At 58.8% G+C, this 16,818-nt stretch overlaps 2 protein-coding genes across 2 annotated transcripts in view; one reads left to right on the top strand and one right to left on the bottom strand.

Moving 5' to 3' along the window:
- Positions 1-16,818, bottom strand: part of ATP5MF (ATP synthase membrane subunit f) — a 616,357-nt gene that overhangs the window by 531,185 nt on the left and 68,354 nt on the right. The gene's annotated exons all lie outside the window — the stretch shown is intronic.
- ARPC1B (actin related protein 2/3 complex subunit 1B) lies at positions 1,711-16,045 on the top strand. Its single transcript, XM_049639290.1, has 10 exons — positions 1,711-1,802; positions 8,596-8,672; positions 9,414-9,518; positions 9,959-10,181; positions 11,140-11,247; positions 12,212-12,418; positions 12,506-12,581; positions 13,466-13,671; positions 14,394-14,484; positions 14,697-16,045. The coding sequence occupies exons 2-10, from the start codon at positions 8,609-8,611 to the stop codon at positions 14,733-14,735; spliced, it is 1,119 nt and encodes a 372-aa protein (XP_049495247.1). The 5' UTR covers positions 1,711-1,802; positions 8,596-8,608; the 3' UTR covers positions 14,736-16,045.

Raw genomic sequence — 16,818 nt, 5'->3', positions numbered from 1 at the left:
CTCGAACTCACGGACCGCGAGATCGCGACCTGGCTGAAGTCGGACGCCCAACCGACTGCGCCACCCAGGCGCCCCTCAGGTGTTCACATTTGTCAGGATGCTTTCAGCAACCGGTAACAAAGTCTCGATGGAAACCAGCTTAAGTAGTAAAATTGATTCCTTGGCTCACCTGTCCGAAACCTCTGGAAGCAGGTTGGGCTCAAGCTGACCAGTCAGAGGCTGACCATCTCCCTGGGATTTTCTCCACCTGAGCTCTACCTGTGTCGTCATCTTCCCTTGCGGCTGCTCCACTTTCAGGTTCAGGCTCACGCGGCTCACGCGGCTCACCCGGAAGGGCCTTCCTTTCCCTCCTCCATACTCCAAAGCTGCGGGCCTTGCTTTGCCCCCGCCAGTCTTAGGTCATGAGCTCAGGACAGGGGACAGCCGGAGCCCGACCGGGTTAGAGCACTCAGGCGGGTGACGGAGATGGGGGTCAGCCCCACCTGGGGTCGTTCCCTGGGCATCTAGAAGCCAGGGATGGAACAGATGTTGCCTCGGTGCTCTTAAGCTGCTCTTGTCCCCACAAGAAGGGGGTGCCGCTACAGACCATCGGAAACTTTTTATCTGTGCAGACCGAAGCCATCTCTGGGATTGGCCACAGCCAGACGGGAGGGCTCGTAACAGCCCCTCAGTGTCTCCTCGGAGCCGGGGGCTGCGGGTCCTACAAACCTCCGGAGTTTGCTGAGCTCCACGCGCTCACGGCAGGAAGTGCTCCGTGTTTGGATCCATGGAGTCCTCCCAACGGCCCGGCAGAGGGCAGAGTTCGGTGTACAGGAGCTGGGAGTCCAGTGGAGAGCGGACACCCCTGATGGGGAGCGGGCTGTGGACACAGTGGCCTAAGAGACACGTCCTGCAGGACAAACCGGAGTTGGCCAGGGGGGGACAGGGCGGGAAAAACGTTCTAGGCGGAAAGAACGGCATGCGTTAAAGCCCCCAGACCTCCGGGGACCCGGAAGACCCCGCATCCCGTCTGCCGCCCGCCGCCTGCCTGGCACTGGGAGAGAGGGCCCCGAGGGAGGGGCCTGACCGACTGCGAGGGCGCAACAAGGTTTTCACCGGGGTCTCCCGCATCTGCGCAGCCACCGGGCCACATCTGCACCGATGAGGCAGAGGCTAGGGATGGAAAAACCCCTGGGGACCCCTTGGCCCCAAACCCAAATTCAGGTGGCTGCGAGGCCACCAGGTAACTTAGGGGCGAGAGGAGGGCTGCAGCGGACTCCAAGGGCAAGAACTCCGCTGAGGGACCCAGCGGGGCCAGCCACGGTCTCTGCGAGAGGCCGACCCGCACCCCCGCCCGGGGGCGCATTTTGCCGAGAGCGCGGGGAGGGCCTCGCTTCCGACTACACCCGCTTCCGGGCTTGCACTTTTTGCGCCCTGTGGGCATCGGCTCACAGAGGAAGGATGGAGAGGACGCTCTCGCGGCGGTGGGGACGTGCACTCCCCGCCCAGCTCCCGGCTTCCCGCCCTGCTGCTGCTCGGGCTGTGCGCCTCTCTCCGAGCCTCAGTTTCCCCACGCATAAAGTAGTGAGGGGCGGTCGCGGACGATTTCAGGGCGCCCCGGCTCGGTGCGGCCCCCACCCCGGATGGGTGGGCGGGGCCTGGGATCTCTCGGCCGCCACCCTGGTCGCCGCCCCCGTCCCCGCGGGGCTGAGGCCGGGAGGCCCCGCCCCCCCGCCCACGAGGAAGTGGCTGCGGCGCGGCGCGGGGCCCAGAGCCGGTTCGGCGCGTCGACTGCCCAGAGTCCGCGGCCGGGGCGCCCCGAGGTGAGCGGGCTGGGGGCCGTCGGGAGGGGAGAGGGCGCTCGGAGGAGAGGGGACGGGGAGTTGCACGCGGGTGGGGAGGGTTACGGGGCGACCGCAGGTGTGGGGGCGCGGGGAGGGGGCCTCTCCAGGTGTGTGGGGTCGCCTGGAGGTGAGGGGACCAGCGGATGGTGTTCTCCTCCGGGTGAGGGAAATGCAGGGCTCCCTGCCCCAGGCGCCCTCGGGGCGGCCCCGGCCCCCCGTTCCTCCTGCCCCCCGTCCCCCCTGCCCCGGCCGCCCCTCCCTGACTCTGCCCCGAGGTCGGTGTCCCCCGTTATTTCGGGCCGCGAGGGCCCCACGCCCAGTCACTTCCCCTCCATCCTCCAGCCTTCCGGGTTGCTCCGGCCGGGAAATGAGCTGGCGCCCCCGCCCCCCTTGTCCCTCCCTCCCCCCCCCCCCCCCCCCCCCCCCCCCCGGGCCACCTCCCCGGCCCCCAGCCCGCCCCCGGCCCCTGGGGCCGGGTCCGCGATCCGTACGGGGAGGGGGTCCCGAATGCGGGACCGAACGGCCCCTCCTTCGCCGGCGGCGGGGAGGGCAGACTGGCCGTCCAGGGCGGTGACTGTAACACTGTGAAGACTGGCAGGAAGCCCCGGAGCCCGCCGAGCACGGGACGGAGCCGGAGGCGCTCCCCGGGGTTCTTCCAGGCTGGCCCCAGACTCCCCGCGCGGGGCAGGCAATGCCACCCAGTGGTTAAGCGCGCCTATCCCCCGTGAGGCCTCAGGGACCTGGGTGAGGGTGCCAGATTCCTTCCCTGCCCCATGATCTCAGCAAGCCGCCTAACTTCTCTGGGCCGCAACCTTCCCCATCTGTAAAATGGGGGCCTTTCAAGTTGTGAGGCTTACATGGGATAACGTGTAGAAGGCACTTGGCAACGTGCCAGGCACACACAGGGTGAGGATTCTCTTATTTATTGTTGCCACTGCCAGGATAAGGCCTGCCCACACTTATCAGTGTCCAGATGATGCCAACCTCCGAGATTTGGGGTCAGAATCCCAAACTGACGTTGAGGAGCTGTGTGGCTTCGAGCAAAGCGTGGCTTTTGTCTGAGTCTGTTTCCTCCTGTACAAAATGAAGGTTTAGAAAAACAAACCTCAAAATAACTTCTCAGGCTTGTTTTAGGAAGTAAAAGAGAATGTACGTCAAAGTCTTGGGTAAATACTGGGCACTTAAAGATGCCAGGAAAGTTAGTTTACGTGTGTCTTTGTGCGTAATCCACATAGGTCTTTTCAAATAGTTAAATGGTATCCTAACATGTTAGTGTCACAAGTCGTTCCATATTTGTAGTCTTTGGGTTTTTCCACCCCTTCCACCATTCTAAAGGGGGTTATTATGGACATGTTTGCTTTAAAAAAAAAAAAAAAAAAAGCCAGTGGCTATTTGCTTAGCACCAAAATGAATTTATGCCAGCGAAGTGTTATTTTTCAGTTCCTGTTCCTGTTCTTTGTTCCTACAGTTGCTGCCCCTCAGAAAGGTTGAACAATTTAGCAACAAATGAGCATTTCTCCACAACCCTGCCCACATTGAGTTTTATGTGTTTTTGGATTTTGTTTCTGTTTGGGTTGTTTCATCAAGATTTATGGTGCCTTTCTATGATTGTTTTCATTTATGCTTCTTGATTTTTGCCTGGTTTGTAAGACTTCAGGAGCAGAGTTGGGGAGGAGAGGCCGGCTGGTCTGTTTGGGGTGGCAAGGGCTGTTCCATACACAACAGGAAGCTGAGTAACTGCTTAGCACGTGTGCAAAATGGCTTGCTCGCGGCTCCCTGGAGCGTCTGAGCTGGGTGGGGACTTCCCTGAGTGCCTGTAGGGCCAAGATCCTGCTCCAGACAGCTCCTGCCTGGTTTAGCCTCGAATGCGGCTGAACCATTCTCTGGATTCAGAGAAGCTGAAGCAGTAAGAAACCTACTGCCAACGCCTTGTTCAGCCCCAGGCTTTTCTGATAACAGAGGTGAAGGAAGTATAAACTGAGAGTATCCATGGAGAGAGTCAGAATTTGACCCCGGCACTGTAGTAAGGAAGGCAGCCTGGCCCAAGGCTTTACCTGCCTTGCTTTGCTTTGGAGAGGAGCTGAGTTCTTCCCACATCCTCAGAGAGGACCTTCTTGATTTCAGGTTTCCAAGCTTTCTTGATTGTTGGCCCTAATCAGGAAAAAAAAACCTGAGCACGTACTCCCCGGTAAATACTTATAAATTGCACACATATGTCACTGAAATAATGAAGCATATTCATTCCTTATAACCTATCTCCTGAAGAAAAGGATGGGATTCATTCAGTCACATTCAAGAGATATTTACTGAGCACCTACTATGTGCCAGGTACTCTAACTGATGCTGGATACATCGGTGAACAAACACATACCCCGCCCCTATGGAGCTTACGTCCCTACCCCAGTGCGTCTCTGGAACCCCGTGCAGGGAGACCCACACCCTACTTTGGAGACCCAACTCCCCGCTCCCAGTCCTCACCCCTCTTCCCTGTGCTCTCCCACCCCTAGCCCTGGGGGATCTCCAGTCCATTCATACTGCGCATTCACGGTGTGCTGGAAGGACGCAGGGGAAGTGCTTTTGGGAACACGGAGATCCTGGTTTCAGGCTGGCAGAGGGGAGCCAGCCGGGGGAGACTCAGGGTCTGGCCCACACTCCCCCAGCCTCTGTTTCTGGGTTAATCAGAGCCAGAGTCCTGCACACGGACCTCTGGGCTCCTTCCTCTCTCTGTCCCCAACAGTTAAATGGGCCCATGGTGCTGGCTCACAGGGCTGCAGTGACAAGTGGGTGGGTGTTCCGGAGACCATGGCCCCAGCCTGCCTTGGTCTCTACCAGGAGCCACTGCTGAAGCACCACCTTGTCCACCCACTTGGGCCAAGTAGCCCTAGTTGCATTTTCCTCAGGGTGGCTGGCTGGGAGTGGGTGCCCCCCTCCCCCAACCCCTGTGGAGGCTTTCCTGGGAGTAATGCAGCCCAAGCTCCCCGCGGCAGGGTGGCCTGGTGTGAAGGCTGCTTCACTGCTTCTGACCACAGGGAACAATCCAGTGATTCTCCTCTAGGAGGATACAGCCCCCAAGGCCACAGTGGCCAGATACCTACTCCCCCCTCTGGATGGCCACTTCCTCATTTGAAACGTGGGGGTTGGGAGTCATTGCTGAGGCCCTGCTGGCTTTAGTTGCTTTGCAGAAGTTACAAAAAAGTGATGAAAAGGAGAAAATGCACCTTCTCTCCCATCCCCTTCCCTACCCTCTACCCCCTTTAAGGTGTTGATTCAGTGTACTACGAGTATTTCTGAATGAATTCATGCTAAAGTGTGATTGGCTGATAGATGTGGTCTGAACCTCCCGCCCCTGCCTGTCCCACTGTGCCTGTAGCCATCTTTATCAGCCCCTTCCTCTCCCACTTGAGAACCTTTGGGTCTCAGGAAACAACGGTCAGGGCTCCCCAGGTCCTCTTGGCTGCGTTATTCACTAGTTATGGAAGCTGCTGTCTCAGCAGACCCAGCCTCTCCATCTTCACAGCCTGGGACTCTGGAGCACCTCGCTAGATGGGCTTTCTACAGCCTGGCCCATGTGTCTAGCCACTCTTAGCAAGACCCTGCAAGGAGCGGAGACCCCCGGGGCCACACAGTCTGGGACAGCTGGAGCTGGGAAGTTGTGTTCTGCTAATGAGGTGCAGGCTCAAGTCTAGGACCCAGAGACCACCCCCAACCCCCCCAGGGCTTGTAGCCACAGGGCTTCCTCCTGGGCCACCGGGGGCTGAAGGGGTAGGGGGTGGTTGGCCTCAGCTGGAGTTCCGAGGCCACGAGAGCCCAGCTGGGGTGTGGAAGTGGGCCTCTGCCTGATCTCGGCCCCACTGGTGACCGTGGGAAATGGGGGTGGGCAGATGAGCACAGTATAGTGTTCCGGTAGGCCTGGAGCTCCCACTTCTTAGTCTTGTCATCTGTGGTGTGGACAGCGATGAAGTGCCCCAGCCAAGCTGGATGCCAGAGCTGACCCAGCCCCGAGGCTCCGGAAGTGCCAGGGGAAATCCCCATCAGGCCTGCTGACCCGAGCTGGGGGCCCCCCCAAAGAGCCACTTCCGGGGCCTTTGCCTTCCACAAAGAGGCTTTATAAGGAGAGGCTGGGGAAGTAGCCATGGTGGGAGCAGTGTGCTTGTGTGTGTGCGTGTGTGTGTGTGTGTGTGTGTGTGTGTGTGTGTGTGTGCAGGGCTGAGCACGCATGAGCGTGTGTGGCTGGAGCGGCTGCAGGTGTGTCCACTCTCTCCGCAGTGCTGACTGGGGATCCTCCTGGTGCCCCGCTCCAGGCATGTCCCTGCCCTGTACATGCCTGTGTGATCTGGGCTGCCCCAGAACCTTCCAGAGCTTCCTGCAATAAATGAAAACAGGTGTTGCATCTGGGCTGGGCAAGAGTTGCTGGGGGGGTCAGGAAGCCGGGCCCGGCAGGATGCGTGGTGCCACCTCGGGCCAGCTGGTCACTGAGCCCCGGATTTCTCAGCTGGACGGTGGGCTACATGCAGCTCGTCCTTCTCCTGTGCCTGAGCCCGAGCTCAGTGCTGTGCCTTCCAGCAGGGCCTCCTGGCCTGCCACCTGGGTAAGCTCCGCCCGAACAGGTGGCCCATCTTGTGAGGGGCCGGCTAGGTGCCCGCTAGGTTCCTGGGTTTTCAGGGCTCAGGCCCAGAGCTGGGGAGAAGCCTTTCTTCAGCCCAGTCCCTGGGACACAAGAGCTGCCGGTCTGGTGGGGGAGGCAGCCAAGTTCCTGGTGACACCAGACACCTGTGTGACTGGGCAGGTAGCTTCCGCTTGTTGGACCTGGGCCTCTACATCTGTCATCTGGGGCTGTGGCATCTGAGCACAAAAGTCGAGAGCGCCTGGGGTCCGGGAGGGATATGAAGTAGGTGAAGGGGACCAACCGTAAAACTCACCTTGCTGAGTGCCGAGTGATTCACAGAATGGTTGAGTCACTATATTTTACACCTGAAACTAACATTGTGTGTTAATTATACTGGTATTAAAAAAAAAAAAATACCTGGACTCTTTAGAGCTGGCAAGTAAGGAGCATTCAGGAAATGTTGGGTGGTAGTGTTTAAAAAAAATTTTTTTTTACTGTTTATTTATTTTGAGAGAGAGCGCATGCAAGCAGGGGAGGGGCAGAGAGAGAATCCCAAGCAGGCTCCATGCTGTCAGTGCAGAGCCTGATGTGGGGCTTGAACCCACGAGCCATGAGATCATGACCTGAGCTGAAATCCAAGAGCTGGACGCTTAATCAATTGAGCCGGCCAGGCACCCATTTTTTAATTAAAAAAATTGTTGTAATGTTTATTTATTTTTGAGAGACAGACTGAGAGCGCGAGTAGGTGAGGGGCAGAGAGAGAGGGAGACACAGAATCTGAAGCAGGCTCCAGGCTCCAAACTGCCAGCACAGAGCCCAACACAGGGCTCGAACTCATGGTTGTGAGATCATGACCTGAGCCGAAGTCAGATGCTTAACTGACTGAGGCATCCAGGTGCCCCGTTTTAATATTTTAAATAAAAAACTTACTCTTCTGGACACGAGTGAGAGTAAACAATCGTGTTCCTCACATACTTACCGAGCACCTATTATGTGCCAAGCAAAACAGGGAAAGAATTGTGAACAAGACAAGTGGAAAATGTCTGTCCCCATCAAGCTCGTTCCGTCCCAGCTGGGACAGAGAACGGGTGAAGGGAGTGAGTCCAGTGTAACGAATGTTCCACGAGGATTCTTTGTGGAGAAAGTTCAGTCTGGAAGAGGGAGTGCTGAGGTAGGGGAAGGTGGTCGCGGTTTCAAATCAGCAGTCAGAGAGGGCCTCGCCAGAAGGTGGTGTTGGGGTGCAGACTTAAACAGGGCAGCGATGAGGGCTCCCCACGCAGGCCCCCAGGGATGGAGCTTAGGAGGTGGAGGGAACCGCCAGTGCAAAGGCCTGAGGCCCCGTGTGCCCCAGGATCAGCCGCGGGTCCAGCAGGGGAGACAGACCCCTAGTGGGTGGACCATGGCTGGGTGTTACCACGCGGGAGCTGCCATTTCATGAACACCTGCTATGGCATATCATCTTATTTTACCCTCTTAACACCTCCGGGGGCAGGATTCCTGTTCCCATTTTGCAGATGTGGACATTGAGGTTCAGAGAGGGTGAGCAGGGCTTTGCCAAATGGAACAGGGGTGGGCAGGGCTGTGCGGGAAGGGGTGGGGGCGAAAGGACTGCCTGTGTGTACCCCACCCGGCCGCAGGCTCAGCGGGCTCCTCTGAAGCTCAGCGGCAGGGCCTGAGCGGGGCGGGGAAGGCCCTATCAAGGTGGGAGGTGCCGTCAGTGCTGGGCCCAGTTCTGGGGGTGTACCCAGCTGCCCTCTGTACCTGCCTTCATCCCCACAGCCCAGCCACCCACTCTGGGCCGTCCCGCCCCACCCCTCCTCCCCTTGAAAGGATTTCTGGGTGAGAAAGGGCAGACCTGCCTCCACCTCCCCCCCCCCCCATCTCCTGAAAGCCAAGCTCTGGGTGTGGAAGGCCTGCTGCGTGCTGGGCACCACCTGCCTTGCGTCCCCACCCCATCCTTCCGGGGGGGTGGGGGGGGCACTCTACCTGTGAGGAAACCCAGGTGCAGGTGGTGAGCACCGACAAGGCACAGGTCAACACACCATACCCACGGGAAGGAAGTGGCATTGGAAGGCCAGCCCCTGCTGCCTGCCCACGGGGTCGGCTGGGAGCCCGGTCTGGGATCAGACACAGGGCTGACTTGGGGTCCCTTCCTCTCGGGCACAGGAGCTGAGCAGTCATGGCTTACCACAGCTTCCTCGTGGAGCCCATCAGCTGTCACGCCTGGAACAAGGACCGCACCCGTGAGTACCCGCTGCCTGTGGGCTGGCAGAGGAGGGGCGGGAGCCCCCTAGCCTGTGGGCTCTGGGGGCTGGCTGTTCCCCTCCTCATCTCTGGTCCTGAGTGTGTAAAAGGGGATGAATGAGCTCAGGGCGGGGGTTGGGGGCAGCAGGCAAGTGGGCACCGCGGGGTGGAGGTGACAGCACAGCCCCGCACCTGCTGCAGGTGCCGCTCGGGCTCCCAGGCTGGGGGTGAGAGGTGAAGACAGCCCACAGTGGCAGGTAGTGACATGAGCAGTGAAGAAAAACATGCAGGAGGGGAAAGGATGGGAGGCAGAGGCGCTGGTTTAGAAAAGCTGGCCGGGAGGAAGGGACATGGGCACAGAGACACAGAGGAGGCGGGGGAGCCAGCCATGCCGAGGCCCTGAGGCAGGAGAGCCTGGCATCGTCAGGAGCAGCAAGGAGCCCAGGGCTGGAGCTGGGGAGCAGAGGGCAGTAGCAGGGGGAAGGGAGAACTCCCAGAGGTCATGAGACCGCTGTGGGGGTGCCTGGGGGTAGCGGGTACAGGTGAAGGGTGGCTAGTCCCCAGGGAGGGGTCACAAGGTGTTTCAGGGAACCCCCTGCCAAGGCAGTGAAGAGCGAGGTATTGCCCAGATGGCCTGTGAAGGGTGTTCCTGGTAGAAGGGAGTCATGAGGGAATGGGTGGGGGGGGAACTTGGGCACGCATGCCTCCTCACTCCCCTCCCCTCCCCTCCCCTCCCGCAGAGATTGCCATCTGCCCCAACAACCACGAGGTACACATCTATGAGAAGAGCGGGGCCAAGTGGGTCAAGGTGCACGAGCTCAAGGAGCACAATGGACAGGTGACAGGTGCGTCAGACCGACTGGGATCACTCTCCTGGAAGGAAGCAGGGGGATGGGGCAGGGCCAGCCAGGGCCATCCTCCCAATCAGTGTGTTAGGTAGGCTAGTTTGGGTTGCAAGCAACACAACTCTGATTCAAACTGGCTTAAGTTAAAAGGGATCATGTTGCCCCTTATTACTGAAAAACTCAGAGAGGTTTCTGGGCTTCAGGAAAGGTTTGATCCAGCAGCTCAGCTCAGAGTCACCAAGGACCCGTTTCTCTTCTGTCTCTTGGCTTTCCGGCATGTTTGGAGATATTTTGGAGAGCTGTAACACTCTCAAGAAGTTCTGGTAGTATCCCTTGGAGCAGCTTTCCTCCAGATTGTGTCCCTTAATCCCCTCCTCCACCAGTGCTGTAGAGCCACCTCTGCTGGAAGACTTCAGCCGTGTTTCCTCCCTGCCCCACAGGCATCGACTGGGCCCCCGAGAGTAACCGGATTGTGACCTGCGGCACAGACCGCAACGCCTACGTGTGGACGCTGAAGGGCCGCACGTGGAAGCCCACGCTGGTCATCCTGCGGATCAACCGGGCTGCTCGCTGTGTGCGCTGGGCCCCCAACGAGAACAAGTTCGCTGTGGGGAGTGGTTCCCGTGTCATCTCCATCTGCTATTTTGAGCAGGAAAATGACTGGTGGGTGCCTGGGAGGGTTGGGAGTGGGTTGGGAGGAACCCTGGGGGCTGCAGACTAAAAGGCGGTGGGGCTGGTGTCCCAGGAAGCACTGGATGGCGTGCCAGGTCACTGTTCATGTGACCCTGGCAGAGTAGAGCCTCGTAGGCGAGGGGCACTTCCACAGCCGTCCCGTTGATGAGGGCACAGACCACACCACGACTGCTCGGAGGGCCTTGCGGAAAGCCCTGCATGCATGCTGGCATGGACTCCCCGACAGCCCCCTGGACTGGACATCTGTTGTCCCCACTTTACAGATGAGCAAAGGAAGGCCCTGAGGTGGTCACTCACCCAGGATGTCCAGCCTGTCATGTTCCAGGGCCGCGTTGTAGTATCTTCCCCTAGGTCCCTGAGGGCAGAGGAGAAGCTGGAGTCTGGGACACCTGAGATCACATTGCACCCTGGCCAGCTGGCTGCTGTGACTCCTCACTGAGCCTGCCCCCCCGGGTTGTCATGCAGTTTATTATTATTTTTAACGTTTATTTTTGAGAGAGGGACACAGCACAAGTCGGGGAGGGGCAGAGAGAGGGAGGCACAGAATCCGAAGCGGGCTCCAGGCTCTGAGCTGTCAGCATGCAGCCCGTTGTAGGGCTCGAACCCATGGGCCTCGAGATCGTGACCTGAGCTGAAGTTGGACGCTTAAGCGACTGAGCCACGCAGGTCCCCTGGGTTGTCATGGGGTTTAAAGGAAACCCGGGATAGAGGGCCCACCCTGGAGGCCACTTGGCACATCACTGGCCTGATCTGGGCCCTGGCAGGCTGGTGGGCTGGCAGCACCCAGGCCCCTCCCTCCTGGGACCTTGTCAGGGGGGTGTGGGGGTAGAGGGTCTGTGGAGCCCCATGGGAACGTGGAGTCCCTGGGGCACAGAGGCCATGCGTGCTGAGCTCGCCCGTCCCGACCCCCTTCGATCCATCTGTCCAGGTGGGTGTGCAAGCACATCAAGAAGCCCATCCGCTCCACGGTCCTCAGCCTGGACTGGCACCCCAACAACGTGCTCCTGGCCGCAGGCTCCTGTGACTTCAAGTGCCGGTGAGCGGGCAGGGTCTGGATGTCAGCACAGGAACTAGGAGTGGAGGGTGGAGGGAGCCCTGCACCCCGTGACCCAGACCAGCTCTGCTGGCAGGCAGGCTCACCCGGGGCCTCAGCCCGGCATCTGAGAGGTTTTGCTTTTCGAGAAGGGTCGTCGCTGGGCCCCGTCTCCAGCCCTTGTAGAGTCTTGGCAGGATGCATCCCTTGCTGCCTCTCCGTGTCAGCAAGGAGTCTTTCCTGGGCCCTCCTCTTCGGCTTCGTTAGAGTCCCCCTCCCTCGGTTTCCTTGTCTTCCATCTGGAGGACAACGAGCAGCTTAGACAAACCCATGCCCCGTTATCTCGGGCCTGGAATGGAGCCTCTGGTTGCTCCTGGCGGTTTTTCACTTCTGGGCCCAGCGCCCCCGAGTCTCCCGAGGCCTCTGGCTCCCAGCTCCAGGCAGATGGCCTGGGCGCCTGGGAAACAAGGCTGCAGCAGGCACCGGAGGCCCCTTTGGAGGCCCCCGACACGCACAGAACGTCCTGATGAGGCTCCGTTGGTGGGTGGGGAGCTGGTTTGCTGGCACCTTGACCTGTCGGGCGGACCCCTGTGTTGGCCCTGGGAAAGCAGGGCAGGGAGGAGGGGCATCCACGGGGCTGGCTGTGAAGTGTAGGGGCCAGCGTGATGGGGACCAGGACACCCCCTGGGGACCGTGTCAGCCGTGCGTGGTCAGTCCTCAGATGAGGGCCCAAGGGCCCTGGGAGTTACAGGACGCAAAGCCGGGACTCACTCCCTTGCACAGGAGGGCACTGAGGCCAGACTCGTCCAAGCGTGAAGATGTGGGGCGTGAAAAGCTGGCTGTGGTATCCACCAGCCTCTAGCTGGGCACTGACCTCAGCAGGCCACTTTGGGACAGGGAGTCCCTGGTCAGTCCCTCCCGGACCCCCGGTCTCCTGAGTTTTTTTTCTTTTGGTCTCTCCTGGCAGGATCTTCTCAGCCTACATCAAGGAGGTAGAGGAGCGTCCAGCACCCACCCCGTGGGGCTCCAAGATGCCATTTGGGGAGCTCATGTTTGAGTCCAGCAGTAGCTGTGGCTGGGTGCATGGCGTCTGCTTTTCAGCCAGTGGCAGCCGCGTGGCCTGGGTCAGCCACGACAGCACTGTGTGCCTGGCCGATGCCGACAAGAAAATGGCGTGAGTACAGGCCAGGGGAGTGGGGGGCAATGGAGGCACAGAGCAGGTGGGGACGGAGTGGCTGACCTCTCTCTCTCTCTCTCTCAGCGTGGCAACTCTGGCCTCTGAAACGCTGCCGCTGCTGGCCCTGACCTTCATCACTGAGAACAGTCTGGTGGCAGCGGTGAGGCAGGGAGGGGAGCGGTGCTAGTTAGAAAAGGTCTCCCAGAGATGGCCAGGCAGCCCTCCGCTGCCCACCCCCCACCCCCAACCTTCTTTCCCTCCTTCCTTACTCCCACCCAGCTCCAGCCAGCCGTCAATCTGTGGTCAGAATGGGTCGGTTACACCGCAGTAACAGCACCCCAGTTGCTATGACGTAACACAGTGTGGGCGTTGTGAGGGGCCCTGCTCTGTGCAGGTGGACGCTTTGTCTCCAAAACACTCCCCCCCCCCCCAACCTTGGAGGAAGAATAAGGAAGTGGAGAATCACGCCCTGGACCCTGAGGTTTCTGCTTACATCTCATGGGCCAGTGGAAATTACAGGGTGACACCTAACTCAGTGGTGGCCACATGGTCTAGCCACACATCCAGAAGCGCACTGCCCTCCCTCCTTCCTTCTGTCCACCTATCTGTCAAGTCCCCTTTCAGCCCTCAGCAAATATACTATGGTCCCGGGGCGGGGGCGGGGGATTGGGCCTGCTTTGCCTAACAGAAGCGCCCAGCTGTGGGGTGTCTCCCAGAGTGGGTGTGACCGCTTGGGCAGAAAGTCCCTAGGTTTCCAGGGGTGTCCCAGACAAGCTTTCTCAACTGTCCACTGGCCTTGTTGGGGGAGGGGCCACCCCTAGATGCTAGCCCCCACCATCCGTCCCTGTTCTATACCTGGGGTCCGTCCAGCCGGCTGTGTGTCTGAGCTGGCACTGGCTTCCCGCTGGCTCCACCAGAGGCCCCTGCCGCCCAGCCCCTATAGGTGTCATGTCTTGCCTCCAGCCTTGGATCCCCGTGCTTAGATTGGGGGCACCGTGCCAGCCCTCAGCCAGCGCTCCAATGGCACCCTCACGACTGTTGCAGGGCCACGACTGTTTCCCGGTGCTGTTTACCTACGACAGTGCCACGGGGACGCTAAGCTTCGGTGGGCGGCTGGATGTGCCCAAGCAAAGCTCGCAGCGTGGCTTGACGGCCCGCCAGCGCTTCCAGAACCTGGACAAGAAGGCGAGCTCAGAGGGCGGTGCGGCCGCAGGCTCGGGCCTGGACTCGCTGCACAAGAACAGTGTGAGGTGAGGGTGGGGCCGACCTGGACTCTCCTCCCAGCAGGGTCAAGGTGAGGGCCCTGATTTAGGGAGCAGGGCGACCTGTCGGTTGCACAAAACTAGCATCAGGTGGGGACACAGCAGTCAGCGTGCCCCTCGCTTTTGGAACGTGGCTGTGTGGGGACCGTTGTCGAAGCTCTGGGATGGCCAGAGTGTGACCAGCCCCGAGGCTGTGCCTCCTTGAGGAATGAGGGGAGCGAGAGACGGTCCACAGCTCCCAAATCCTGCCAGCCACAGGTGTCCACTCCACGGCAAACCAGAGAGAAGTGTGGCCGCTTAAACCCTCCAGTAGCCACCGGGTCCGGTGGCCTTTTCAGACTAAACTCATGTCCCCTTTCAGGGCTTGTCAGAACTAGCCCTGCATATCTTCCCAGCCCTGCGTTTTGGTTTTTCCCCGTCCAGTTACAGTCCTGCCACGCTGCACACTCCCCACACACGTGTGACGCAGGCCCTGCCCAGGCCTTTGCACATCCCGTTCCACTCGCCTAGGCTTCCCTCGGCTCTATGAACACGCCTGCTCCTCCTCAAAGCAGACTCATGAACCCCGTTCTCTGTGACCCCTCACAGCCCACCCCCGGGGCTCTCTGCAAGCCGCTGCCCCAGAAGGGTGGGAGCTCCTGGAGGGCAGGCAGGCTGGAGTCCAGTGTGGCCACAGGCTGGGACCCATCAAGCCCTCGTCTTCTTTGCAGCCAGATCTCGGTGCTCACCGGAGGAAAGGCCAAGTGCTCCCAGTTCTGCACCACGGGCATGGATGGCGGCATGAGCATCTGGGACGTGAAGGTGAGGCCTGTCCCACCGTGCCCCTTCCTCCCCCTCCCCACTGGAGAGCCCCCTTCATTCTTACAGAAGGGCACTCCTTTGGGACGAAGGGTGATGAGGGACACCCTCTCCAGCACCTCCCTTTAGGGCTGGGACAGGGGAGGGTAAGGTCCCTGCAGGTGGGGTGTGGCAGGACCACTGAGAACTAGCCTGTCCTGCTTGTCTCCTTCCAGAGCTTGGAATCAGCCTTGAAGGACCTCAAGATCAAATGACCTGTGAGAAATATGTTGCCCTCATCTCAACTGCTGGGGGGAGGGGGTCAGGGAGGCTAAGGGTTGCTGTGCTGAACGTTTCTAGGGTACCAGTTTGGGTCCCCATGGGGACTGCTCCATCCAGAGGGGAGGGACGGGGTGGGAAGCTTTTCTTACCTATTGAAGGAACACGTGCCTTTTTCTTAAAGAAATGCTTTCATTTAGTGTGAAAAACAAATGTTCCCAAAGCACGGTGCTGGTCATGAACTGCTTCAAAAACATGGAGGGAATAAAAAAGCAATCACAGACCTGGTCTCTGTGTCTGGGAGAAGTTCATTTTCACAAGGGCTCAGGTAGCTTATTTTTCCTTGTCAGCAAAATTGATCTTTAAACCCAAGGGCCTTCCCCTAAATGGTTCCTTTCCCTGCAGTCCAGCCAGGGGGCTGCCAGAAGCAGGTGTCCGTCCCATCATTCAGTAGCCTGATTCCCAGACCAGCGGTTGCACATTTTAGCTGGTTCTGGGCTTTAATGGGAAAGTATTTCTCTACTCGATGCTGGCAGTTGATTTTTGATACATGCACATGATTTCCTGAGACAGTTTTTCCCCCATTCCTGTTTCACTCAGAGCGCCTATTTAACGTGTGCTTCTTAGTGTCCTATTCACGGTTTTTTCTTAGTCTAGTTGGGTAACATGATTTACATCAACAGATCAGAACTGTGAACTCCCCCTTACATTTGCATAAAAATGGTACCTCAAGATGCCTTCTCTCAAACTGTTGTAGGCCCGTCCCTCAAGAGAGCCGCCTCAGTCGCAAGAGGCCCACAGATCCTTCTTTAAATCACAATGAGACGGGCCACACAACTCCTCTTATTGTCTATGAAATGCAGTGCCAAGGTCCACCCAGCCAGTACCAGCCCTCTGCAAAGTGAGCTTCTGGTCCTGACTCAACTGTTGTCAGGCACCGGAAGGCTAGGGAGATATTCGCATACGTTTTTCTACAGCTCAGCTCGGGGCTGGAAACATGGCCCCAGGGTATCAGTGTTGTTCCGAGACCCCGAGGAACAGGCCCCCCCTTACTCTTAGAGAAAGATGAACGGCAAACAGGCTCTTGTTTGGCCACCGAGGCCTCAAGCAGAGGCTTCACAGTGTCAACCGTCTGCCCTCATTACAGACAAGTCTTGGCTTAAAGCTGACAGGCTTGGGGTGCCTGGGTGGCTCAGTTAAGCGTCAGACTCTTCATTTCTGACAGCGTAGAGCGTGCTAGCGATTCTTTCTCTTCCTCTCTCTCTCTCTGCCCCACCCCTGCTCAAGTGCTCTTTCTCACAAAACAAACACTAAAAAAAAAACCCTGATAAGCTCAGTCATTTGCTTCTACCAAGAAGGAAAAGGCATTATGACACTGTAGGGTAGGACTGGCTCCTCAAAGGGTGGTCAAGGCTCCTGTGGCAGGTGGGAAGTCCCATCAGGGAAGGAGGGGATCTGGACCCTGTTCTGTGATGTGCACATCACCAGTGGACACCAGGACCACCGGCTGGGCTTGCTGGGCCTTCTTCTGTGCTCTGTGCCATGTCCTACTGGATGCTGAGGACAGTGGAGGAGACAAGAAGCTCATAGTCTGGTGGGGGAGGTAGATGATGACAACCCAGTGTTTTTTGTAGGGGGAGAAGGTGGCAGAGAAAGAAAAGGAAGGGTTGGGGCTGAGGGAAGTTTCCAGGCAAGTAATAACATGCAAGGGCTGGGGGCAAGGGTTTGACCCTTCTAGGAGTCAGAGGACTGATAGGGCGCAGGACAGGGATGAGATGGGTGGGTAAGGCTGGGAAGGTCCCCAGAGACCAGCTTCTGGAGGCCCCTCACATCCTGGGGAATCAGGCCACTAGAACTGGGCAGAGATCTGAGGTTGCTGCTGTCGTGTGGGTGTGAGATGACGTGGGAACAGCACAGGCCCTGAGGACCAAGAGGATGCAGGGGAGGAGGGACAGGGAGCAGCTGGGGTGACCTGGGTGAGTGGTGGAGGACACAACTGGGAGAATCCTAACACCCAAGAGTCACTGTGTCCCCACCTTGGGAGGAAGGCTTTGTTATTCCCATTTTAAGAGCATACTG

This window comes from Panthera uncia, chromosome E3 (genome assembly GCF_023721935.1).
Source record: "Panthera uncia isolate 11264 chromosome E3, Puncia_PCG_1.0, whole genome shotgun sequence".
NCBI classification, from domain to species: Eukaryota; Metazoa; Chordata; class Mammalia; order Carnivora; family Felidae; genus Panthera; species Panthera uncia.
This window is presented reverse-complemented; position numbering and strand designations above follow the sequence as displayed.